At 39.0% G+C, this 27,951-nt stretch overlaps 1 protein-coding gene across 2 annotated transcripts in view; it reads right to left on the reverse strand.

Annotated features, from left to right (window-relative positions):
• Nucleotides 1–27,951, reverse strand: part of LOC124777982 (poly(A)-specific ribonuclease PARN-like) — a 269,719-nt gene that overhangs the window by 117,837 nt on the left and 123,931 nt on the right. For both annotated transcript variants that reach the window (XM_047253551.1, XM_047253550.1), the window contains exons 8-9: nt 19,062–19,172; nt 5,935–6,001 (exon numbers count right to left, since the gene is read on the reverse strand). In XM_047253551.1, coding sequence (XP_047109507.1) covers nt 5,935–6,001; nt 19,062–19,172 — 178 coding nt within the window. The remainder of the gene's footprint in view (nt 1–5,934; nt 6,002–19,061; nt 19,173–27,951) is intronic.

The raw sequence follows: 27,951 nt of genomic DNA on the forward strand, positions 1-27,951 counted from the left end.
TTTTGGGGCTGAGGCTGTTGCCCTTTCTGTACTTGCCCGAGGCCATCTAACCTAAAAAAAATGCCCAGTCCACGCCACACAACCCCTGCTATCCGTGTAGCCGCTTGCTGTGTGTAGTGGACTCCTGACCTATGCAGCGGAACCCAAAACCCCACCACCCTATGGTGCAAATCAAGGAACCTGCAGCCCTTGTCCAAAGAAACTGGATAACAATGTTTCAGAGAAAGTATTTCTGGGGAATTATATGCAGGCAAACCATGGACTGTGAGGAAACTGCAATAGATGAGAACTAAAGAGTTTGTGATATGTTACAGATGGATGCTAAAATTTAAGGGGAATGATAAGAAATGAGATCATTCTCCTCTCACTTCCTCCCAACCAGAGAGGAAAGAAAAGGAAGAAACGAAAGGAATACATGATAAACAGAAAGTAGAAGATGGGCGAGGATAATATATGTTCAAACATCGGGGAATAACCTCTATGGCATTGGACTGACTAAGGGCTGTCTGTGTTGACAGCTGAAAACGTAAAGGAGTGTGGGAGTCAATGGGGAGAGGGGGAGGGGGGGGGGGGGGCACTACGATGAGTGGTAAAAAACGAGTAGTTATAGGTCCAAAAAACATAATTCTGGCATAATGAATCAGCACAAAGAGGGGTTGGTTCAAAATTTTCTGCAATCAACAGAAATTTTATTTCCACTAATAATATCGCAGTCATCTACCTTTATTGCATCAAAATACTTGGTGATATATATCTAAAAATGATGTGACTTACCAAATGAAAGTGCTGGCAGGTCGACAGACACACAAACAACCACAAACATACACACAAAATTCAAGCTTTCGCAACAAACTGTTGCCTCATCAGGAAAGAGGGAAGGAGAGGGAAAGACGAAAGGAAGTGGGTTTTAAGGGAGAGGGTAAGGAGTCATTCCAATCCCGGGAGCGGAAAGACTTACCTTAGGGGGAAAAAAGGACGGGTATACACTCGCACACACACACATATCCATCCACACATATACAGACACAAGCAAGTCTTTCCGCTCCCAGGATTGGAATGACTCTTAACCCTCTCCCTTAAAACCCACATCCTTTCGTCTTTCCCTCTCCTTCCCTGTTTCCTGATGAGGCAACAGTTTGTTGCGAAAGCTTGAATTTTGTGTGCATGTTTGTGGTTGTTTGTGTGTCTGTCGACCTGCCAGCACTTTCATTTGGTAAGTCACATCATCTTTGTTTTTAGATGTATATTTCCTACGTGGAATGTTTCCCTCTATTATAAAAATACTTGGTGACTATGAAGTAAAATTAATGAATTATTATCTGCACTGATGAATCAGAAATATTGAACACCGTTGACATAATCTGCGTCCCTGAACATTAAGTGGACATTGGTTCAGCTGTGTTAAGTGATACATGATTTAGGTTAGCATCTCATTTCCAAGAGCAGTGATGGAGGAACGAGGAGACGCCACATTCATCAAGAATTATAATAAATGTAGGAACATAAGGCATTCATAAATTGTCCCTAGAACTGCATATAGAAGCATATGTGACAGAGGCAGAATTTCATAATAAACCCTTCATAAAAGTTAATGTATATTTAGCACTTTGACGTAATTTTAATCTATTCATAAATTACCTTGAAGCTCTTATTGATGTATTTAACATTACAACAGAATTTCTTCAAAACTTTTCCATTAGGAATTTATTGGAGCTAGTAACATTATCAATTTCTACCGTAAACTTCCCAACTACTGTGGCTAATTGCTCAAAAACCACCATAACATTTTTTGTATAAAAATCTAATGAGCAAAATTATATTACAAAACCATTAGTTGATGGCTATTACACTATGACATGCAGTTCTTTTTGTCTTGTGCTAATACAGATCAGAATATAGAATCTAATAAATCTAATTTCAAGAGTGTAGACAGTAAGACAAACATTGATTATTTTAGTAACTTCCTCAAAAGCCATGAACTGGAGTGATGCAAACAGCGCTCATAGTATGAATAAAAATACAACACTATTAGTAAAGCCCTAATCTTATTTGAAAGCTGTTTTCCTCCAGAACTAATCTAGATTAGACCAAAGTACACATATGACTTCTCTGTCGCAGATTACTCAAGGAATAAATGTATCTTGTACAATAAAAAGGAAACACTATCTGCCAGACAGACACAGCTCTTATGTTGGTGCTACAGCTCATTAAAAGACGCACTGCAATGTTCATATCAACTGCAAATGGAACAAACTTGGCATTTGACACTGTTACTCCTGAAGAGTCATTGACGTACACAGATATCAAAGCAAAATGCTTTATGAAAAAAGATAGTCACATCAAATAACAAAATAAAGACAATATGCGATGTAGTGAGGATGAGACTGGTAAAACCAGAGATGAAGAGGAGCAGATAGCATGAAGAGTAAATGATACATTGGTAACAGATGTGTGCGGTGTTGCAAAAGGGGCATGTCAAAATTATGCTGTTAATTAAACCTGGCAGTTGTCAGGTTCAGCAGCTGCTGCCGTGGACTATATCAGACCAGTCATTGCAGGTAACCTCAGTAATATGAATATGATCCGTGCTAATCAAGCAGAACTGTGCCTACAACAAAATCTTACGATCAAAATCAACAAAGTTAATTAGATCGTGTTCTTGAGTTTAGTTAAGTTATTTGTGTAACCAATCAGTGGAACATTTCCTGAATGGTTTAAATAGGCTGAAGTTAAACCTTTGTATGGAAAAGGAGACAATGAAAAAAATTTCTATCCAACTGTACCTAGCTAGCATTCTCAAAAATTTTAGAAATGGTAATATACAATCAGCTGCTTACTCATCTGACAACAAATAACATATTTTCAAAGTCAAAGTTTAGATTTCTATGGGGTTCCAATATTGCAAAGGCCATCTACACATACAGCAATTATGTTCTTCATTCATTAGATAATAAATTACAGGCTACCGGCATATTTTGCGACCTATCAGTCACATTTGACTGCGTAAGTCACAATACCGTTTTAAGTAAATTACAATACTACGACATAACAGGAATCGATTCAAGATGCCCCAAATCACACTCTCCAACAGGAAACAAGCGGTGTCAATATGAAGGAGTCATGTATTAAGCTCTCGGGCGTCACTGAACTGGAAACTATTTACAAGGAGTGCCTCATTAGATTCAATTTTAGGACCCTTACTTTTTCTGGTGTATGTCAATGAAACTCCATAAATAACAGTGCTATAAGCCAAGTTTGTTTCGTTTACAGATGATAAAAACATTGCAGCAAATAGCAATCAAGTATAGTTTTAGAAAGATCTGTTAATTAGATTTCAATGGACACTGATTAACAGTTCCTAGCCACTTCTTGCCACTGAAATTTGAAAAACTCACAACATGAAGTTCAGAGCTTGTAAGAGGTTTACCCCAGCATATGCCTACAGTATGGCAAGCAGATAAATGAAGCTGATAGTGTTAATTCTTGGATTACAGCTCGATAATAAATTCAGCTGGGAGAAGCATACCACAGAACTGCTGAAATGCCTACACAAATCTTTATTTTCAATGCTGATATTGTCAGAAAAATGCTTTCTTCCCTTATTTTCATTCCATGATGTTAGACAAGATAATATTTTGAGGTGCCTCATAAAACCACACTTAAGTTTCCCCAAGTCCAAAAATATTTAGTGCAATTTATTTGTGATGTGAACACAAGATTGACCTGCAAAAGCTTGTTCAAGGCACAAGGGATACTAACTATTGCTTCTCAATATGACATTTGTCATTAATAATATATCTCTTTTCAACTTAACAGTTCAGTTCATGGTACCAGTTCTAGAAATCTTTGCAAGATTTGAAGTCACTTACTTTAGTCCAGAAAGATACCCGTTATTCAGGAAGACACATTTTCGATAACTTGTCAACAGCCATAAAAAGTTTAATTACAAATAAAAGTTCTGCTTATGAATCTTCTACTCTGCTGATGAATGTTTCAGTAGAATCAACTGATGAGTGTATATTATTAATAATGGAAAATAATGTCTCAGATAAAATCTGACTTCAGCAGAGTTTCATTGCAGTAATGTGGTCAATATAAATAAGTGATGTAAAATGATTTTTCTATTTGATGATTTGTGGCTTCAATAGTCTAAGAATTATCATATGTATACCTCAGTGTATTGAACATTCACATTTTTGTGACAAGTTTGTTATTTATTACCTTATAAATCAAAATATGCTTAAGATTTTTTGACTTATTCCACATCTTTGAGGACAATGTCAGTTGGGATGTGTGGATGGTACTTTAACATATCTTTTTTGTCAATATTTAATGGGCATTCTTGTTGTCTTGACATGTTCACATCGTTGAGGATCTCCTCACTATGGCTCTATGGGAGAAAACATCTAGAGGGCAAAAATTGTATGGGTTAAAAGAGACTGGAATGTACAAAACAAAAAACTGAAGCTGTTGTGTTTAAATAGGCCTATTACTCTGTGATGAAGGACAGGGAATATGGTGACCCATGCAAAATTAGTCAGGAGCTTTATGAGATAAGCAACCTGCTCACTCCAACACTGTGAAGACAGATGTGTATCAGGAGATAGGGCCACAGACATGAAACATGAATTGCAGTGGCAATCATTAAAACAAAGGCGTTTTTCATTGCGACAGGATCGTCTCATGAAAATTTAATCACCAGTTTTCTACTCCGACTGCAAAAACATTCTATTGGCACCCACCTACATAGGAAGAAATGATCATAACGATAAAATAAGAGAAATTAGGGCTCGCACAGAAAAATTTAATTGCTAGTTTTTCCCGTGCACCATTTGAGAGTGGAACGGTAGAGAGACGGCTTGAAGGTGGTTCACCGAATCCTCTGCCAGGCACTTTATTGTGAAATGCAGATTAATCACATAGATGTAGATGTATAGGAGGAAAAAAGAGACAACAATGTTTAGTTGCTGAAAGCCTTATCACAGGCAATTTATACACCCCAAATGAGCATAAATCATTTTCTGGACTCCATAAAAACAATTATAAATATATAAGAAACATTGCAACAGTGAAAGATGGCAAAAATCTAAAATCAGACAATGATTTAATCATCATATGAACATATCTAGAGGTAGGGACAGGAAAATTTCATGTGAATAATAAAACAAAGAATAACACAAAATTTGCAATTTTTAAAGGTGTAACACAAAATTTGCAGTTTTTACAGAATGTCACAAAACTGACATTTTCCCAAGTATCCACATAAAAATGTTGTAAATCTGAGGGTAGCAATTCACTAATTTTGGTAACTGAAGTTACCGAACGCTGAAAACGGCTTTTGAATTTTTTTCATAACTCTGAGAATTGTGTGTGATCAAATAACAGTCGATTCCCTGCACAGAGAACTACGACTCCAGATGTGATGTCAAACGAACACATTCCAGTAAGAGTTTTAGTCAGTGATGTGTCATTTCCAGATAATTTGACAAACTATTGCATAAAAATGACACACTTAAGAGTTTTTAAATGTGGCGCATCAAACTTGATATTTTGAAATTATACAAATGAAAAACACTGAATACAAAACATTAGTCTTGTAAACATGAATCAACAACACCTAGATCCCAGACTATGCAACATATCACGCTGTTGTCATGATATTCATTCACAAAACCGTAAAAACAATACAGAATTCAAATTAGACCTGCCATGGCCCTAGGAGCCTCCATTTGGGCATTTGTGTGGTTGCCAATGTGAATGTGTGTGCGCTAAAAAGAGCTAGTCCTTGAAAGGTAATGTGAATGCAGTTTTGTGTTGTGTTATGTTTCTGTGCCCCATGGATCAACCCACAATAGGTGTCTTTCCCGTATTTTACATATTGTGCAATACTCAAATTATTATATAGAAAAATCTATTGGAACAAAGGAAACTTACCTATTGAAAAATGGCTTTAGTAATGGAGATGCAGATAGTAGAAGCTTCTCTGAGGTTAACTTTAAACCTAAAAAAAGATAAATACATCAGAAATCATATTACAATAATAGCAGTAACTGAACAGTTTTCAAAATGAAGAAATTATCTACATCTAAGTAAAAATTTAAAGAATTTAAATTTTCAGACACTGACAATTGGCTTCTCACAATGTGTAAAACATTTCCCCCCCTTTTGATTTTTCTCTTACCCCTCTCCTTTAGCATCTACAGTATATATATCAATGCTTGTCTCGTTATTTTACTTCCTCCTTTCTCTATTTCCACATCCCCCATCTCCCTTAGAATTTGTCCTTTTTTATGCTTATCTTCATGAAATTCCCCCTCCCCCTTTTCCCTTAACACATAATTGTATCCTTTTTTTCTTACCTACGCAAAATTCTTATCTTCAATAGTTTCTTTCTTGTTTATTTTATTTCAATTAAATTCTTATCTTTGCCTTCACATCTTATCTTTCCCTTCAATGTGTCCTACTTATTTCCTACCCACTGTGTATACATGGACAAAGAAAAAAAGTTCCCAGATTTTTCCCGGTTAAAAATACACTTTTTCCCAGGTGGAAATACAATTTTTCGTGCGTTTAAGTACTTTTTTTCCATTTTAAGTAACAATAAACTTTCCCTCGGAGCTGTAAAACTTATCAATCTTTAAAATGTTAAGGGTTTATACTCAGGTGTAGAACTTCCTAGCAGTTTAGGAAGCAAAACCCAGCAAAAAACAGTGAGTTTTAAAAGATCTTTGATATGCAGCAACATGTACACTCCATATTTTCATATTACGAAGGTACAAATACGAATTTCGACAAATACAGCACAGTAGCTTCTGAACAACTGAAATTGAAATTACTCCGAGCGATGTGCTTTCATCAGCCAATCATAGCACATGTCATGTGATCTCACCAGCCAATAACAGTAAATATTCAGAGCATAGAATACATGCTATAGTCAAACCAGTAGCACCACCACTGTTAAGTAATACGAACATACAAATAGGAAAAGTTAATGGCTTAAATTAATATACATACAGTATAGCTACAAGAAAAGATAAGCTTTCAGGTACAATATTGGTCTTTTTTTGTCATTGTTTACCCTTTAACATATATCCAATGTTACAGTAAAATTTTAAATAATAGCATAAATAGCTGGTATTCTGGGCCCAAAATTTTTCTAAGTACCTGGTCCTCAAAATGTTAGGTTCTAAATGAGAGTCAAACATGCCATGATTTAAGAAATTCATCATATATTCTCACATGTAACATAATTATCTTGCATAAAGGAAATTTACTTTGGAAGTAACACTTCTCAAATTGCCATTCATAATATTCTGCCATGATCTGTTATAAACATAAACAGTTGTGACACCACACTCATTGAAAGCAGTTTGTTGTTATGAAGTATTGCATTGTCTTTGTGCTAAAGCCTACGACACATTTTGCTGTCGGTACATGTTTGTGTGTGCAGTGTGTTTTGTAGTTGTAAATGGTGCATTTCCTTTGCTTTTAGAGTTTTATTTTGGTGTCATTATCTCTTTTATGTTTTATTGCTGCAGTAGCAAACTAAAGTAAAATTCTTTGTTAGAGTATCAGTTCTTACCAATCATAATTACAAAAATTTAACTGAAAACTAAAACAATGAAAAATTCCTGGAATTCCAAGAAATTCTAAGTGTTTCCTGGATGAAAACAGTTTTGTGTTTTTACAACATTTCCTGGTTATCAACTGTGTATGAGACTGGTAACTGTACACAAATCCTTGATCTTTAATGTCAATAGTCTTACAAATTGTGAAATCTGGGCACATCTCAACAGGACTCAAAGCTTCATGCATTAGTATTTTGCACTATATTGCTTTGTTTCCCTGTGAGATGGTATGGCACCATAAAGAAATTCCCAGATCATTGATAGCACATAGGTCCGGGATTTTCTAAAGAAATGTGTCAAGAACTTCTTGCTGTTAGTACTTTCAAAACAATACATAGGGTTCTCAAAAAAGCTGCACTGGGACATTTGAGCCTCATGTGGAAGCTTTATTTATGTCAGATTGCAAAATAAAGTTTATTGTGAGAAAATTAATCCATAAAATAAAAAGTTCAAATAACTATCAAGAATGAGAATTTTAAGTTCTAAAAAGAAAGAATAGAAAAAGAAAGGAAAATACGCACTCAACAGGAACAATTCTGGAATGTGGACAAACAATACGAACTGAACAAATGTGTTTTAACTGATGAAATACAGCAACATAGCAAAAACAGGAAAGTCACTTGAAAAGAGTGGATGAATGCTGAAACCAGTAATGTTATATAACTCAAACAGCAGGAAATATACTGGGAGATGACACTAAACTTTGGAAAAATGTAGTGGTGTAGAAGACAGAAGATGATGATGAATAATTGGTTAATCTCACAGTCACGATTTTGTCATCTTCCCATCACTCCATGTTGTCACATTAGACAATACAAAGTCAACTTACGTGCTCACCTGTATGCCACACTTGACAGGACCCCTGAGAGAAAAAGCTATGGTCAAGTGTGACTTAGCCTACTGGTTGTTTTCGGACTGTTACTCTGTAGTGGAGCGAACACCGCAATAAGTGTGTTTAACTTTCACCTTCATCTCAATAACACCCTATCCCACAGTGCCTGCAGTACACTGGGCTTTTAATTCATTACTATATCAAACTGATTCTGCTGTCAGATCCGGTATTTAGAGTAAGTTCTACTTCACTTAAGCACTTGATTACTTTTTGATTTCCACAATCATAATAACTTATTATTGTTATAAATAATGATTATTGGCCATTCTAGTACGTTTATTTTCCTTTGCAACTAACTGAATGACCAGCAGGACAGTTATAAGCAACTTTATCTCACTCAGGCTTACAAGGAAAGAAGTGTTCAAATAATGAGCTACTGACAAAAGCTCTGAGGATAACATAAATTCAAAGACTTTTTCATTTAGCAAAGTACAACACTGACTTTTTTTATGTTGTTATTGTCGTTGATGATGTTGATTCTGGATACAGAACAGCTACAGCTTTAGTCTGTGGGCATCTGTGGAAATTTATCAAGTTCGGGCAATATTTTAAAATTGCCTATTTTCATATAACTTGTTCAATAGTGTGTAATGATCCAAGAACAAATCTTACAAGGACCACATAAAATTTATTGTACCTTAAACTATCAATAGTTATCCTCTCATTCTGTTGATGGTACATCACTCTGGTACCCATCAAAAACTTAATATAATTGGCACAGTCAAAGTACACATTTGTATATTATTAATGTCTTCCACATACTTATTTAAAATTACATACCAATATGATCAAATTGGGGAGAAGAGGAGTTTGTGGCACAACTTGAAAAGAAGAAGAGACCGGTTGGTAGGACATGTTCTGAGGCATCAAGGGATCACAAATTTAGCATTGGAGGGCAGCGTGGAGGGTAAAAATCGTAGAGGGAGACCAAGAGATGAATACACTAAGCAGATTCAGAAGGATGTAGGTTGCAGTAAGTACTGGGAGATGAAGAAGCTTGCACAGGATAGAGTAGCATGGAGAGCTGCATCAAACCAGTCTCAGGACTGAAGACAACAACAACATGATCAAATCTATCATATCCAACATGTTAGTATATTAATCTCAAAATTATTCACAAAAGATATTTCAATTCTTATGCCTACAGTATACAGACCACCCCACATGAAAGGTGAATGATATTCAATAAAATAATAGACATTTATTTTTTTGTCTACGTGACTTTTTATTCAGAATAGTCACGTCGTATGTCAACACACAACTGGAAGCATTGGGCAAATTGTTCAAAACAATTCTGATACTCAACCTCTGAAATTACCTGCGGTACCACGGTCAAAGCCTTCTGGATACCCAAAAACATGTTGAAACACTTTCCTTTCATTGCCATTTTTGGTTTTGGAAAAAACAAAAATGGCACAGAAACAAATCAGGTGAATAAGTAGAGTGTTCAAGCACCACGATACATTTTTGAGCCACGAAACTGCGTGTAATTTAACTGTCGTGTGCTGCTACATTCTCGTGCAACAAACATCAAGTTCCTTAATTCTCTATTCAGGTCGAACCCGAACAATCACCACTCATAAACAATTTAAAACAAAAAGTAGTGATTTACCTTCACCAATTTATCTTCTAGACAGAATCCTTTGTGGATAATTTTTTTTAATCAAAGTAAATAGTTAACGGCATCTTGATCACCTTTTCCACATGCATACTTTTTCGGTGTCAGATATTCTGGACCTTCCAATTCTGAGCTATGGCACTTTACAAATAGCTCATACTGACAACACCATGTTTCATCATCTGATATGATTCAAAACTTGAGGTCTGCATCCCTAGTACCCAATCCTTTCATGTCTCTGCAGTACTCCACTCTGCAAACTTTTTGATCATCAGTGAGTGAGCAGAACAGAAAATGTCAACAGATTTTTTCCCCCTTCCTTCCTTTTTTTTTCCAGTTAAATAAATATTGTGCGACTCGGGCCTCCTGTCGGGTAGACCATTCACTGGGTGCAAGTCTTTCGATTTGACGCCACTTCAGCGACTTGGGTGTCGATGGAGATGAAATGATGACGATTAGGACAACCCAACACCCAGTCCCTGAGCGGAGAAGATCTCCAACCCAGCCGTGAATCGAATCTGGGCCCTTAGGACTGACATTCTGTCGTGCTTACTCAGCTACCGGGGACGGACATTTCTCAGTTAGAATGTGATGATCAGTTGTTTTATAAATTCCAGTGAGCTTGTAAATTTAAGCTTCAAGGAAGTACTTGGAAAGAAATGATGTAAAGATATAAATATCTGTTGTTTTATTTTAAGATACTGCCACACTTTCTGTTCCATATGCATGGTTTCGGTAATGGGCTCCAAGTATTTATCAAGAACAGATGGCAGATGTTGGTAAACTCTCATTATGTGGTATCCACGTTGAAATAGAATCTGAAATGGTTAAGGTTGTAATTTCTTCAATGAGAACAGCTGTTGAGCTTGTTGCAAAAATGAATGCACCTGAAAAAAAAAGGATTAGAATACAACTGAAATTTTTCAGGGCATTAATAGGAAAGCATACTTCTTCAAAAAATTATACAAATTGTGAGCAGAAGATATAGGTTTGAAAATGGGAGCCAAGAAATTGAGATCTTAAAAAAAAGTGAGTGTCATTTTGGAACACTATTATTAAATTAATAGTAACATGGATACATAGTAAAAGAAAAAAAACAATCTGCAGAAGTGTGTCATAATATTAATTTCATATTTACCCGCTTATAAGACAAGGTTTGTTACCAAATTCATCTTTCAAAAAATATGGGGTCATCTTATATCCACAGCTTGAACTATCATTGCTGGGGTCAATGTTTTTACATTGTCTGATAGTGGGCTCATCTTACATTTACAGATGAAGCTTTGGCTACTGAGGTTTCATGCTTATTTATTTTGAAGAATTCTGAGGGGTAGGGCGTATCAAACAATATTGACAGTTGAATAGGTTTGAGATTTCCAAATACGCTGAAGTGCTTGACACAGAATCAACCTCGTTCGAACAATCACGTGACATTTGCCCCACAGCCTCGTGCAAGGGATAAGTGAGAAACTATTAACTAGCCACTACAATAGTTTAAGGCTCTTGTAAAATATTGTCAGTTCTGCGAAACACAGGAGCGAATAAAATTAAATTCTAAACACAGGAGCGAATAAAATTAAATTCTATCAACTTAAAAACTTTGGCTGTATTTGAACAGGTTTGCAATACAAGTTTTCATGCATGTATGGATATCATATAAATACATGAGAAACAAAAGGGGATGCAATGAGAAATACAGTCCCTGTACATGTATTAGAACACCGGAGAAAATTGTTACCAGCTTTTAATCATCTTTAGAAGAAGGCGACGATATTCAGGCAAACCAACAAGGAAAATTAATCCAGAATGAAATGTCCAACAAACAAAATAAATCATATTAAACAGTATGTAATTGTTGTCATGATAATAGATTACAGGGGAAAGACCTGATGTGGAGATAGTATGATTAGACATCCTAGGTCGCAGGATGAGTGGACTTTGTGATAAACCTTTTGCATTTCCTTTATGTTTTCGTCTTCCTTAAAGGCAAAGAGACAAGATGAAGCGGTAGCCCATCATAGAGCCTATGCCTACCGTCATGTATTTTTTGACTTTCAGTTGTTATTAAACAGAGGATTTTTTCTGGTACCGGTAGGAGGAAGGAGGGATTCGCGCTCAGCTAGTGAAAGAGTGAGAAGCACGTCAATTTTTTAGCGAGTAATTGTAGACCACCATTTTGGGGTCGCTATGAATAAGTGAGGAGTGTGGATTTTATATGTGCACCGTTTAGAAAAATACAGTATTGTTTTATTAACAGAAAGGTCATGTGAGTTGTTATTTCAAATAGTGCAATAATTACAACCACTGAAGCCCACCTGTGTACTTTGGAAAATTACGAAGATCCGATAAGCTTAATAGGAACACGGTCAAGACTTCAAAGGTGAACGCGGCGACCAAACATAGTATTATAAAGAATGGTAAGCACAAATCTACAGCGGAGAAAGAAACTACTCCGCCCTGCAAAATAATATGAACTAATACGGACCTATTTCCAGGCACAGCTCAGCTTATTGTGCTTGTCATTCACGCCGAAAAATTAATCTCATTAATTCAATACATTTTAAGAAGCCACGCATTTTATCATCATCTATTTCATTATTTTATTATACTATAACTTTCAAAAACTGGATGCAATAATGATTGTGACATTTTATTTATGTATTAGCTGCCGCTGTTACATATGATCTGCATCCTAGAAGATATTGCTGTCCATGTTTCACTGTTGCTAAGCACAGCAAGGAAAGTTGGAAGAGGGAACAGTGACCCAGCTCAGCTGAGAACCAGATCCGTGCAGGGAGGGGTATGTTGAGCAGGCAGAAATTTCATTGTGCAGTCAACCATGGGGATGTATACTGCATATTTTGACTTTTTATGAACATCTACCACGTTTAAAATGCAATTTGCCTGAATCCACTTGCACTCAGAATCATATTCACTTTAAAATTGAACAAATATAGCATACATTCCAGAAGGAGATGCTAAAAGTCAAGATAGATGCCAGTGGCACATTAATTTGTTTTGTGCAGCAATGTTATCAACACTCACTGTGAGGTATGATGCGAATGTTTGGAGGCGAGTCAGCTGCCAGTTCTACACAGCCAATGAGAGAGCAGTGGGCAGACGATATGTTTGGAACCTCAACACATTGTAACATTCTCATGTCAGTAGTTAGTATAGAAGCATAATCCGTTACACATTGTTTTCAGTTCTCAGGTTCCACAGTAACCACGACCTTAGAAAGCCCAACATATTGCAATAAACAGCCAAATATTTGTGACGGCAGAGATACGAGTTCCACAGCTGTCCTGTTAGGATGATGACAATTAAAAGTAGTGACACCATAGACAACAGCCTAAGTAAACAAAATAGGTAGTGAAAATAAAAATTAATGTAAACATTTTTTGTTTATTTTAATTCTCCTTGTAGACTATCAATAAATGACAGTCTCAATTTGGAATTGATGTAATGTTAACTTTGTAGACAGTCCCTTATTTCAATAAAAGTTTCGATTAGCAGAATATGTTAAGAAATAATTTTCTCATTGAGCCTCTTAAAAAGAAAAGGGGTCACCTAATAGTCAGGGTACTCTTATACTCAGATAAATACAGTAACACAAACATAATGCAAATATGGGTAACTTCCCGAACCACACTCAAATTGGCCACTTCAATCAACCTTACAAGAGTACCAAGGAACCTTCTTGGCATGTGCTAATGAGGTAGTTATGTGAGTGTAAAATGGTTGACTGGTAAATTTACATTTTCCGTAAGCACTTCTTATTTTTTCAAGTTAATATTATGACATCTTTCCATAGATTTTTTTAACCATGTAACCATATTCCAATTAATTTAATAATAATGTTCCAAAATCACACTCACTGTTTTTGAGATCTCTGACTCCTCCCTTCCCATTCCAAACACAGATCTTTCGCCCACAATTTCTGTAAAGTTTTGAAGAGGAATGAATATCACAACTTATTTTCTTATAATTTTAAGCATGCTTTCCTATTAACGCCCTGAAAACTTTCATTTGTATTCTAATCCTTTTTTCAGAGTCATCCTTTGTTGCAACAAATTGAACACCTGTGCAACTCTCAGTATGGCGCGTACCCAGCGGCGAGGAGCATGGAGAGGGGGGCGGGGGCAGCTGGCAACTGTCCTCAACCCCCCCCTGCAGACCCAAGCATTGTTTTTACGTCACCCGCACATGGCTGTCAGTAGGACAGTTTAAGGAAATAAATTTTGGCAATAAGCAATCTGCTCTGCTACTTGTGGGCACTGTTACATCACCACAAATATCATTTCTCCCAGCTTTTTGAAATACAAAATGCTTTCTTGCTGCAAAAATATTTTAATATTAAAAAGGTTTCATTTTCTAAGATAGGCTTATGATCCGTACATTAGTAAAATTCAGGAACTTGGAACACAATCTATTGAAATACATTAACACAAGGAATTAATTGTTGCATACTATGACCTACAATAAACAATGTGAGTTTACTTTCTTGTCAGCAATGCTATCATGCAGAGTGGTAAATATACCAAACTTTGGCAATATCAGTTTTGTAATGCTGCGAAATAATTGTAGGCATGTGGTAAGAACAAGAAACATTGACTGGTTCCATTTAAACACTTATTTTGCCCTTGACCGGTTTCTATTATTTTATACAACTGCTGTCAGATGACAATACTGTTGAGACATGTAAATTAATTGCGAGTCATAATCAAGGACTGTATATTTTAACGTGAATTATTTCCCCACTGGACAAACAATTACTGGAGAATGCTATGCTAACCTCCTGGAGAAATTGCAACATGAGATATGCAAAAAATGGCCAGGTTTGGCAAGGAAGAAAGTCATCTTCCATCAAGACAATGTGCGACCACATAAGTGCTGTCGCCATGACAAGATTACACGAACTAAGGTATGAACTGTTGCCACACCCGCCTTATTCACCTGATATGGCTCCATCAGTCTTCTGTCTCTTCCCAAAACTGAAGATTTTTCTTACTGAGAGAGTTACAATAGAAAAATCCTTTAGTTCCACACACAAATTTATTGTTGCTTGGATTATAAATCATGTTTGCTTTGTGATTTATCAAAATCAATCGTAGTAGTTTACATGACATGGATAAATTAACAAGTTCACAAACTATAATAATAATTTCTTATGGCTCATGGACTGGTGGAAGAAATAATATTGTTACTTGGCAACTTGAAAGTTATTATGTTATGAATAAATGTATCTGTCTTCCACTTATATTAACTCTATTTTCATTCTATGGCTAAACAGTAGGAAATAAATTAATTTATCTATTTTGTAGAGTCTACTTCTCATGAAGAGAAAAGGAGTCAAAATAGCAGCAGTGGAAGTGATGATGATCATAATAAAACTGAATTGCCACAATCAACAATTTTAAAGGTGACACTGAGCAACAATCAGATTCAACAGAATAACTGTAGCAGTCCCTGAACATAATTCTCATTCGACAATCCAAGGAGCTTGTATGTTCAAGGACGATTAAAAGTGAATACAATGAAAATGATCTGAGTCATTATATTGGGCTAATTACTTAGATATCAGTGGAAAAGAAGAAGGAACTCTTACTAAATCCTTGACCTCAAATTTCCGCTGTAAAAACATTAATCAATAGATAACAACAAAGCTCCCACATGTACTGAAACTGCTATAAACTTTGTAATGATCTATTCATACATTCTTATACACTGCTGTTTCTTTCTTAGGTCAGAATAAATACTGCCCGTTTTTCAAAACTGAATTTTATGTCAATAAGATAAATAACATTGAACTTGTAACTGAGAACAATATGCGTCATGGCTAGTATATTCCAAGCTGCTAAAAGACGCTCTATGCAAGCACTGTGTTTTATTTCCTTCTCACTGGCACTGTTAGAGGTATTATGGGGTCATTTGTGATCAGACCATTCACAAAATTCAAGAATATGCATGAAGACTGTCGAAAACATGTTAAAACCCAACTCCAACAGCATCAGCTGCAGCAAAAACTTTTCTTGAACAAGTTCCTGTAGATGTCCAACTGTATAACGTGCATCAAAAGTGATCGTTGGAAACAGGCAGATATTGTCATCAATTCTTTCTTCTATAGTTTTTTGCAGTACACATGATACGCCTCTTAGAGGAAACAGGCAGAAGTAGGTGTTTTATTAGATTTATTGAATTTAAGAATCAATTCTGGCGACGACAAGTCACGGAGTCATCTGGACAATTGTTACCGCAATGCTGTTTTCACATTGCTGAAAATGAAAAATCAATTGATAAATTTCTGTGATGATGTTATTAGGGAGAATATAGCCACTGACACTAAAAAAGCATACTCTTGGCTGATGAAACAGCATACATTGCTGGGAAGGAACAGTTATCAAAAGGTGTGGGGTTATCTGATGAAAGCAAAGTGAAAATCTGGAAATAATTTGTAAGGTTCTGTAGAAATCAATCGCCAAAGCAACTGACAGTTTCCTGATCAGGAGTAATCTCCCAGTAGAAGACTGTGTAGGATTTGGCTTCAATGGCTGTTCAACAATGGCAGGCGGAGAGAGCATTGTGCCAGCCATTTTAAGAAAGAAGTATTATCGAGGTTCATACATTCACTGTTCAAGTCATAAACTCAACCTTGTGGTGAAAAATGCACATCCAGTGCCGGAAACTAGATATACTTGTCACTGTAAAAGACACTATTAACATTCTTTAGAGAATTGACTACACAGAGGAAATATGTTCCCAATTTATCATGAATGTGTGAGACAAGATGGTTTGAAAAATTTAAACCCTCAGACCATTTTCTCAGCATTTCACAGAGGTTGTGAGAGCTCTAGAAAAATTGTCCACAGAGGGAAATTATGCAACAAAAAAATCTGCCTATCAGTTGCATTCAACCATTACAAAGCCAGCATTCCTCTTAGCTTTACAAACAATAGCCGAATACTCAGCAGTTTTGTAATCTAAGTCTATGTACATGATCGTGGTGAGGGAACACTTGATGAGGAATCCTTGACATTCTCACTAATGACCAAAAGGAAGCAGACAGAACAACTAATGGATTACATGGAAAAGCACAAGCCACAGCAGAAAAATTGGAAACAGGAACTGCTGCTGCACACTTTGCTTGTAAGGAAAAATTCAGAAGCAATCTGCCAGTGACAGTGAATAAATATGACGTTTGCTGGTAATGCCATACATCGAATCACTCATGTCATTGTTAAGTACTTGATTTTCACCTGAAAATACTCCAGCTTTTGCTCTAAATAAGCTACATTCCTTGAATATGCGCAAAATTAGTATAAAAAAATTTCATAAAAATGCAGAACTATTTTAAAAAAAAAATTGTGGTCTGGCCGACATCTCCAGAGAACTGGACCTACGGTACAATTTATGGAGGAAAAAGAATACGCCTGAAGTGAGTTAAGGGACATAAAAGCCATTGACCTGTTTAATGAGACCAATATCTTTTTTCCTAGCATGAGAAAAGCACTACAAATTTTGAGCACTACTCCACATGCACAACGGTGACCACTAAGCGATCCTTCAGTAGCCTTCGAAGGGTATTGACGTGGCTTAGAAGCACTTTGGGAAAGAAAGGCACACTGGGTTGAGCCTGATGAGCATTCACCGAAATTACGTGAAAGAAAAATGCGAGATGTTAGAAAAGGAAGCAGTTGACAAATTTGCGGTAAATGCAAGAAAATTAACACTAAATTAAAAAATTGTTATGTTACGCAAGTGCATTCTCATGCTTAAAATGTTTATTAAAAGCAATTTTTCACTGGTTTTCTTCTGTTTTATTTATTAAGAACTGCTGCCTGTTGTTCCTGCTCCCTGTTCCTTGAGACTAATATGACCTGCCCGCTCCTGTGTACGTCCTTGACTCTCAATGAAGCAATTACATCCTTAATCATTTTCAGATTGTATTTCAATATGTATGACACAGTGAGATTTTGCCAGCCTGTGACAACTGTTCTTGATAAACATTTTGAGCCCATAACAAATACCATGGATATGGAACAGAAAGCATGGCAATATTCCAAAAGAAAACAACAGACATTTTTCTCTTTACATCAACTCTTTCCAAATAATCCCTAAAAGTTTAAATTTACCAATTGCTAATTTCACTGTCACGTGTCATCTCTTTTCCTTCAGACTGGTTTCCAAAGACACACTCCAAATCCCAAGTAGTTGCAATACATTATTTTCTTTCTCCTAAGATCAGCTTATTTTTAATTGACTATTTCAACAAGATATTTTAATTTTGCCACACTTTAACCTTGAGTTAAAAGTCATTTGTGTACACTTCCTCGAGTTTCAATCCATAACGAAGTGGAACTTGACATTCTGAGAGTTTCAAGCACAGTACTAAGCTGCAAACAATTTTTTCAGAATGTTTTGCTAACAATTACATTTGGAATATGCTTGTTTTATAGCAATCAGTCCCCACAATATCATTGTTGTTGACTGCACAACAAATTTCTTCCCAGTTTCTGTGAATGTAGAGCTGAATTCCCAGACAGCACAAGATTTTCTATGAATTTCCACTGGAACCACGTTAATCAGTAGATAACAACAAAGCTCCCACATGGACTAAAACTGCTATAAACTTTGTAGTGATCTATTCATACATTCTTAAACACTACTGTTTCTCTCTCAGGCCAGAATAAATACTGACAATATTTCGAAACTGAATTTTATGTCAATAAGATAAATAACACTGAGCTTTTAACTGAGGGAAACCTGACTCTATATATTTACAATATAACTTTAGAAATTGGCTAAAAGTGAAGCTGAATGAAATGGCTTCAACTCCTTTTGAACTACTTATACACCATAAAATAATTGCAGAAAAAGAAATATTTTCATATATATAAGTTTGACTTTTGAAGTTGGAACTCACCCAGATGCTGGACCATAGTAAGGAAACACAATCCAGTAACGTAAGCATCATATCCAGCTTCATGATACTTGTCACTATCAGCAGAATATCCATACCCATCCTCTGCTGGATCTACAATTAACAATTAAACAAAAAATATTGTCATTGGTAGAGAGCACAAAGTCCTTTTCTTTATGTTTATCAGTTTCTATGAGCAACAAACAAGAAAGGACAGAAGAAAGCTTATTCACCACAGACAATTATCTATGTATTCCTGAATGCAAGATGATTGTTATAAATATTATATAAGTGATCATGTTTATTTGTCAATTTATTTCATTTTTCAATATAGGTCTAATTGGAAGATGATTAATACAAGTTGTCATCAGTAATTTTTTTTAAAACTAAATGGAAATGTATGATTTGTGTATAAGTTACATTAAACTTTTTGTCTTCCAAGTATGTGTATCACCATACGTCACAAGTTTACAAACAGGATGCAACGAGGAACTTTGCACCATCATCATTACTTTTCATTATCAATTTGCTAATGGAGAGTTGGAAATTTTTTTTCGTGTATGCCTTCACAAGCAACACAGTTTCTGCCATTTTGACATCGTGTAATTTATAGGAAATATGTGATGCATATACTCGAATTATTTTCCACACCATCCAAAAACTGTTTCTGTAAATTAGCCCCACAGCAGCTCATGAAAAGATTATTATTTCTTTCCTGATTCTTATGCCAATTTGAATATCTCAGCAGCATTCTCCTGTTGGCCCTGAACTGGCCAATTACAATTCTTACAGCATATGTTAAACTATTTCATCCCATCCTGTATCCTAACTCTAAGAGAATCCAAACATGCTAGCACTATTCATGGATACATTACACAAAACTCTTGCCCAATGTTTCCTTTGAAAATGCACTTCACTTTTACAGAATCATTTGGGGACATCATTTTACCACAAAAAACAAATTTATTTAATGCCAAAAAGAGAGCAAAAACAAATGTTCAACATTAGGATTTTTCCCCAATCATGCTTTTGGCATCGGAGGACACTGTACAAAAGAAAATAAGCTCCAATTGTATCACAGTAAAGCATCGACAAAATGAGGCTGTTTGCTTCGCTGAAATTTCTTCCCCTCTTCAGGATGCTACTCTTATCCTCTCCAGCTTCGAAATTGTAGATGGGCTCTCCATAAACTAGACAAATCTCTTTGTTATTGCTTTTCATGAAGACAATTTTTTTGGCTCTTTGAATCTGGAAATGCCAGTTACCAGTAACATTCTCGCATTTTTCTGCATATTCTTTCCAATCGTGAACAGGACATTCATTTTGTCCTAGACATATTACTGTTGCAAATTTCTCAATGTGCTGAACATATATAGATGGGTTTTCAATGACACTCAAATTACAAACTTGTCTGTCGATGTTACCAGTGACTGGAAGGTGGGATGAATGAGTGTTCTACTACTGGGAATCACACTTCTATTTCTTTTGTACTGGCAGGATCTCCAAGAAGAAACCAGTGACACAGCATGTTGATCAACATCCTTTTTTAATTCTGACCCCAAAATCCATCAAATTTTTTCACTCCTTTGAAGTTTAGGTGAGTTAGTCTGTGATGAATCATCGACACTATTCATTTTGATCCTTTGGCATATCCATGTTCCAACTACATGCACAAAAACATTGTGTTGGTATTCTGGGGAACTCCAAGGAATCCTGGCAGACTGTCGAGTTGGTTGGTTGGAAAGAAAGGGGGGGGGGGGGGGGGGGGGGGGGGGGAGGCAAACTACAAGGCCACTGGTCCTTTGTTCCAAAGGAAACAATGTCAGAAGGGTGAGAATAAGACAATGAGACTTACAACACAAAACCACAACAACGACTGAAGGGCAACAAACACTTAAATGGACAAAAGGGGACAAGAAAACCACAAAGACACAAGAAACAGGTAGAAGTGGTTAAAACAAGAAAGCAGGTTATCATGGCTGGCTGACCATGAGGATAAAAAGGGAAAACCACCTACTCTGGAACACATGAAAACCTCCACCCTGAAAGCACTAGTGTGGAGGACATACAGGGACAAAGGACATGTGCTAAAACTTAGAGCAAATGATAAAACTCACCCTCATGAATAAAACGTAAAACTAGAGCTGCTGTTGAGGCATTGTCACCTAACACCGATGGTAGAGGTAAAGTTGGAAGTCCACTGCAGAGCAGCTAAAAGTGGTCAGTCCAGCAAGAAATGGGCGACCATCATTCGTAAGCCACAGCGACGCCAAGGTGGGTCCTCACGACAGAGAAGGTAACCATGCATCAGCCATATATGGCCAATGGGGAGCCAACACAGAACCACACAGTCCCTGTGAGAGGTGCGCACGGAGGTCTTCCATACATTCATTGTTTCCTTAATGGCAGGCAGCTTGTTGTGTGTACTGAGGTTACGCCATTCCATCTCCCAAAGCCACAAAACCTTGCAGTGTAATACTGAACACAGGTCAGTTTCAGAGAAGCCGATCTCCATAAGCGGTTTCCGTGTAGCCTGTTGGCAAGTTCATTGCCTAGGTTTCCGACGTGACCTGCGGTCCAGACAAACACCACACAACGTGTGGACCGTTCCAGGGCATAGATGCACTCCTGGATGGTCACTGCCCAAGGATGACGAGGGTAGCACTTGTAGGCTGCTCAAGGATTCAGTAGACAGAAGAAACAACTCCCCAGGGCACGAACGAATGTGCTCAAGAGCAATAGATATGGCTGGCAGGTCTGCAGTGAAAACACTGCAGCCATCTGGCAAGGAGTGCTGTTCTATATGTCCTCTATGAACATAGGCAAAGCCAACATGACCATCAGCCATCGGTGTAAACCATTTCACGGTCCCGGTACATGTCGAGAATCGAGAGGAAGTGACAGCAGAGAGTCGCAGGGTTAACTGAGTCCTTAGGGCCATTTGAAAGGTCCAGGCGAAGCTGCGACCTAGGTGTACACCATGGAGTTGTTCGTAAATAAACCTCAAGTATAGGTGATAAAGGAAAGTACTCCAGTTCGGAGAGAAGGGGTCGCACATGAACTGCAATTTTAAGCCCTGACCTGGGCCACTGATGAGGGACATGAACCACCATGGGTGGAAAAAGAAGACAGTAATTCAGATGTGCAGGAGAACTATGAACGTGTGCAACATAACTAGAGAGCAATTGTACATCCCTAACCTGCAATGGAGGGACTCCAGCCTCCACGAGGATGCTGGTCACCAGCCTCATCCTAAAAGCTCCTATCCCTAGGCGAATGCCACAGTGGTGCACTGGGTTGAGTAAACGCAATGCTGAGGGTGCCGGCGAACCATAAACCACACTCCCATAGTCAAGGGCTCTGTAGAGCTGCAGCAGCTTAGAGCAATCTGCACCCCAGTTGGTGTTGCTCAGGCAGCGGAGGCCACTGAGGTGCTGCAAGCACTTCCGCTTAAGCTGACGGAGGTGAGGAAGCCAAGTCAATCGGGTGTTGAAAACCAGTCCTAAGAATTGATATGTCTCCATTACGGTGAGTGGATCATCATTAAGGTAAAGTTCTGGTTCCAGATGAACAGTACGATGCCAACAGAAATGCGTAACACACGACTTTGCAGTCAAAAACTGGAAACCATGGACTAGAGCTGCTGCTATACCCCTGCGGAACCCCATTGTCCTTGATATGGAGGGAACTATGGGAGGCACCAACTTGGACATGGAAAGTAGGAAGTGACAGGAAATTGTGCATAAAAATCGGGAACGGACCTCGGAGACCCCACTCGTATAATGTGGCAAGGATATGATGTCGCCAGGTCGTGTCTGGGCCGATAGGACAACAGCTATCCACATCAAGCGGGTTTTTACTGGGTTTAAGCACCGGAATGATGACGCTCTCTCATCACTGCGATGGAAAGATGCCATTGCACCAGATCCGGTTGAAGATGATGAGGAGATGTCACTTGTAGAAAGATGAGAGATGTTTAATCATCTGACTGTGGATCCGATCTGGCACAGGAGCTGTGTCGACGCAATGAGCAAGGCCACTTAGGAGCTCCCACTCTGTAAATGGGGTGTCATAGGGTTCACTGTGGAATGTAGCGAACAAGAGGACTTTCCTTTCCATCCGCCGTTTGAGAGTGCGCAAGGCTGGGGGGGGGTAGTTCTCCAACGAAGAGGCTCGAGCATAGTGCTCAGCAATCGCGTTGGCGTCGGTAGATAACACGCCATTGATGTTAATGCCAGGGACACCTGTTGGGGTCTGGTACCCAAAAATACGTCTGATCTTTGTCCGGACTTGGGAAGGTAACGTACGGCACCCAATGGTTGAGAAATATCTCTCCCAACACTCCTGCTTCCGTCTTTTGATAAGCTGGCGAACGCAGGCACGGAGCACATAAAGGCTATGAGGTGCTCCAGGGGAGGGTGCCACTTATGTCACTGTAGAGCTTGCCAACACTCCATAAGTGTCGACTTCCGGCGACCACCAAAGGACCGCCTTTCGCTGAGGGCACCCTAAAGAGAGAGGGATCGCGTTTTCCTCGCAGTAACGATTGTTGTAGTCACCTGCTCAACCATCACATTGATATTACCATGCAGGAGAGAGTCAATGGCGACTGCAGAGGTCAAAGTTTCGCAGTCTGCCTTGTTTAAAGCCCATCTGGACAGGCGTCCATGGGCCTGATGCTGGGGCAGTGACACGAAGATGAGGAAGTGGTCACTACCACACAGGTCGTCATGTGCTCTCCAGTGGATAGATGGGAGAAGTCCTGGGCTGCAAATGGATAAGTCAATGGCTGAGTAACTACCATGAGCCACACTGAAATTAGTGGTGGCCCAATATTTAAGAAGCAGAGGTTGAACTGAGACAGTAAAGTTTTGACATCTCTGCCTCGGTCAATAAGCATGGTGCCACCCCACAAGGGGTTATGGGCGTTTAAATCTCCCAAAAGTAGGAAATGTTTAGGGAGTTGATCAATCAGTGCAGCTAATACATTCAGGGGTACTGCACCATCTGGAGGAAGATATACATTGCAGACAGTTATTTCCTGTGTCACCCTTATTCTGACAGCCACAGCTTCAAGACGGGTTTGAAGAGGCACAGTTGCACTACAGACTGAGTTTAGGACATAAACGCAAACTCCACCTGACACTTTATTATAGTCGCTACAGTCCCTGTAATATCCCTTATAGCCACGGAGGGGTCTACATTGCTGGGAACCAGGTTTCCTGAAGGGCAAGGCACAAAGCAGGTGTAAAGCTTAACAACTGCCATAGGTAGCCAGGCAGTGGAAAAGACTGCTGCAATTCCACTGGAAGGATGATATCGTGAGACTGGGAAGGCATGGAACTTTCAATGAGGCAGTTTACACCTCAGGGTCAACTGCTGAAACCAACTTACTGCCTGAGCAGTCTATATCCATTGTTTCTGAGGGTCCGACCAAGATATAGGTCCTCAGCGGACGCCAGAATCTCCACTTTATCCCCAAACGCAGAGCTTGTAGGTAGCTGTGGTGTGGGTGCCACCACAATTTCCTTTATCCCAGGGGTCTACTTTTTGGAATTTTTTCACTGCTCCTTGGGTTTTTCTGGCTGGGAGGGTTTCACTGATTCAGTCTCCTGGGCTGAGGATGATAGTGAAATCCTACAACCAGCTGCTTTTGGGCCCTTCAGCCACTGGTGGGCATCATCTTTTCCATTAGCAGAAACCTGGGAAGGGAGTGACCCAAGGGACCCCTTCCTGGCAAAAGGAGCCGAAGAAGACTTACACTTCTCTGGCTGAGAAGTGGAGACTGGTGTCCCCTGGGGGGGGGGGGGGGGCAGTACTCCTGATGTAGGTGGTGCAGGAGCAACAGGAGGGTAAGTGCCCTCCACCATCAATGGAGCCGGTGTAGCCTTCTGACTCTGAGAGCTGACTGGAACTCACGGAACTGATGGAGGCTACGACTGTTCTCGTAGCGGCGGCATATGAGGAAGTCATGGCCACAGGATGTAGGCACTCATATTTTCTCTTAGCCTCAGTGTAGGTCAGTCAGTCCAAAGTCTTGTATTCCATGATTTTCCTCTCTTTCTGTAAAATCCTGCAGTCTGGCGAACAAGGTGAATGATGCTCACTGCAGTTGACACATATGGGAGGCGGGGTACATGGATTATTAGGGATGTGATGGACGTCCACAATCTCGACATGTGACGCTGGAAATACAGTGGGAAGACATATGTCGAACTTCCAACATTTAAAGCACCGCATTGGAGGAGGGACATATGGCTTGACATCACTGCAGTAGACCATCGCCTTGACCTTCTCGGGTAAGGTGTCAACCTCGAAGGCCAAGATGAAGGCACCGGTGGCAATGTGACTACCCCTCGGACCCCGATGGATGTGCCACACGAAATGAACACCTCACCACTCTAAATTGGTGTGCAGCTCGTCATCAGACTGCAAAAGAAGGTCCCTGTGGAAGATAATACCCTGGACCATATTTAAGCTCCTATGTGGCATGATGGTAACAGAAACATCCCTTAACTTGTTCCAAGTGAGTAACGTCTGTGACTGGGCAGAAGATGCTGTTTATATCAAGACTGACAAGACCTCCATCGCCACAAACTTGTCCTCTAAATGCTGTACAAAAAACTGTGGCTTCATTGAAACAAAGGAGTCCCCATCAGTTCTCGTATATACAAGGTACTGGGGTGAATAAGGTTCACTGCAGTCCTTAGCCTGGCGTTCCTCCCATGATTTAGGGTCATCCTTTCTTGCATTCTACTGAGACTTGGAATGCTTAGAGACTGCTGGTGTTTGATCACCAGCAAGTGATGACATGGCATGCTTCACTGTACGTCATACGCCCTGATGTCACCCACTCTGACCAGGGGAACCTCCACACGGGCACCACCCAGCCGCAGCAAAGGCCATCTGGCAGGATGACCCTTGCCGGAAGTCCGGATGCTCCAGGGGGACAGGCATCTACTCCTTGACATACGTGGGGAGTTACCAGCACAGGCATCAGCAGAGCGATCCCTGTGTTGTCAGAGGGCTACAACCAACAGGGTACATGGTGGCCCCATCACAATGGACTGGCTACCATGCTTGACATGAGGTGCAAAGAAGTCCATGGTCATCGTCAGCGCAGAAAACGACAGCATAGTGGGGGGAGGAAAATGTACCGAGGAAGGCGTCCTCGCCCAAGAGATAGAAAATGAGCTGGACTGCAGTGGGACGACAAGAAAGTGGGCTAAAGATCTCATGGCATGATGGACATGATGCACCATGTAAGGCGCCATTCCCCAATTGGCTCGCTCTTTGGAAAAAATTTTGAAAAATGGAGGTCAAACCCTACAAGGGACCATAACATGAAGGCCGAAATGTGTGGGACTCCTTTTAGTCACCTCTTACAACAGGCAGGAATACCTTGGGCCTATTCTAATCCCCAGGCCCGCAGGGGGTGACTGTAAAGTTTGACGGGAGCAATAGGCTGCTTGGCCTGGCACCTTTGATAGTATTAGATTCTGTTGACAATTGAAGCTGAGAAAAATTTCACACTTCTTATTTTCTTTCAGCTTTTTGTAGAACATATCAGTTCCCATTTTGTGGACTTACAGCTGGGTTTGTAGGCTCTCCTTTTCAGCACTTTTGTTTTTTCACTTCAATATGATTTTCCAGAAATGGGCATGTCAAGCAGGTGCCAACACAAGGGGCACCAAAGCCAATATTGAAATCTTGGCAAAAATGCCCCTGTTGTAATTGTATCTGGCAATGTTTTAGGGTTCTCTGCACAATACATGATCCACAACATCTTCATTATGCTCAGTTTGCTACTTAAATATGCTATTTGGGTGTTGGTTCCTCATGAATAGTGACGTTATAAGGGGGTGAACTTCTTAATATGATTTTTCACATACTCTTTGCTCGGTTCATACTTGGTTCTTCTGTTGCGTTCTCTTGTCTCAGTGGGAATCGCATCTTGGTCTAAAAATTGTGGCACAATCCCGTAACTCTATCTTCGTTAGTTTGTGAAACTGACAAAAAAGCTGCTTTGCAAACAGGGACATTTTTGATCACATCGTCCCTTCCCCCCCCCCCCCCCCCTCCCTCTCTGCCGGAAAAAAGGGGGTGGGGGTGGGGGTGGCGATGGTTCATTTTCCTTCTTTTACATCCTCACTGGATCTTCTTTTAGGGGACATGCTACAGACATGTGGAGCTATGTAGTTGCTCTGCCATTCTCGGGTTCTTTTTGGATAAAAGGTTTGGGGAATTTCTGTTATGTCTTGCACGGTAAGTTTGTTACGTCTTAGTTTTCTGAAGGGATGTTTACAATCAGCCATCTTTGGAAAGGCCTTGGGATTGTATCTGGAATGAAGTTCCATGCTTATGTGTGTAGAAGCAATAAACGGTGATGAGGGGAGCAAACCGCATCACAGGTCTTGAGAAGTAGGCAGAAGTCTCTACACGTAAATATAAAATGTTCACTAAGGATGACAAGCTAAATTAAAAAATCAAGTAGCATCTATAAAAAAGCGTGATTAAACAACATGACTGAAATAAAATTTCATTTGTTACTGCCAGCACCCCTCACCCAATGGTTGATTAAAATCTTCCCCTATGGACAATTCCTGCGAAACAAACTGGAAGCAATCTGCAAGATACCTACAGCATTTAACACAAATTTTCTTTATTTTTGCTATATGCTTGACTCTTACTTTGTTGCCAGACAGCTACCAGTTTCAGTTTTGCAGGAATTGTCCATTAAATTAATCAGACTACACCACTGTGTACAGGAGAGCACAGATCGTACCACAAATGTGTCGAGGTTACATCATAACAATTAGTGTCATTAGTTTTCATTGTATAACATTGCATTAATAATACTTTTCATGTTCTTATCTTTATGTCTGGGAAACAT

This window comes from Schistocerca piceifrons, chromosome 2 (assembly GCF_021461385.2).
Source record: "Schistocerca piceifrons isolate TAMUIC-IGC-003096 chromosome 2, iqSchPice1.1, whole genome shotgun sequence".
Lineage (NCBI taxonomy): Eukaryota > Metazoa > Arthropoda > Insecta > Orthoptera > Acrididae > Schistocerca > Schistocerca piceifrons.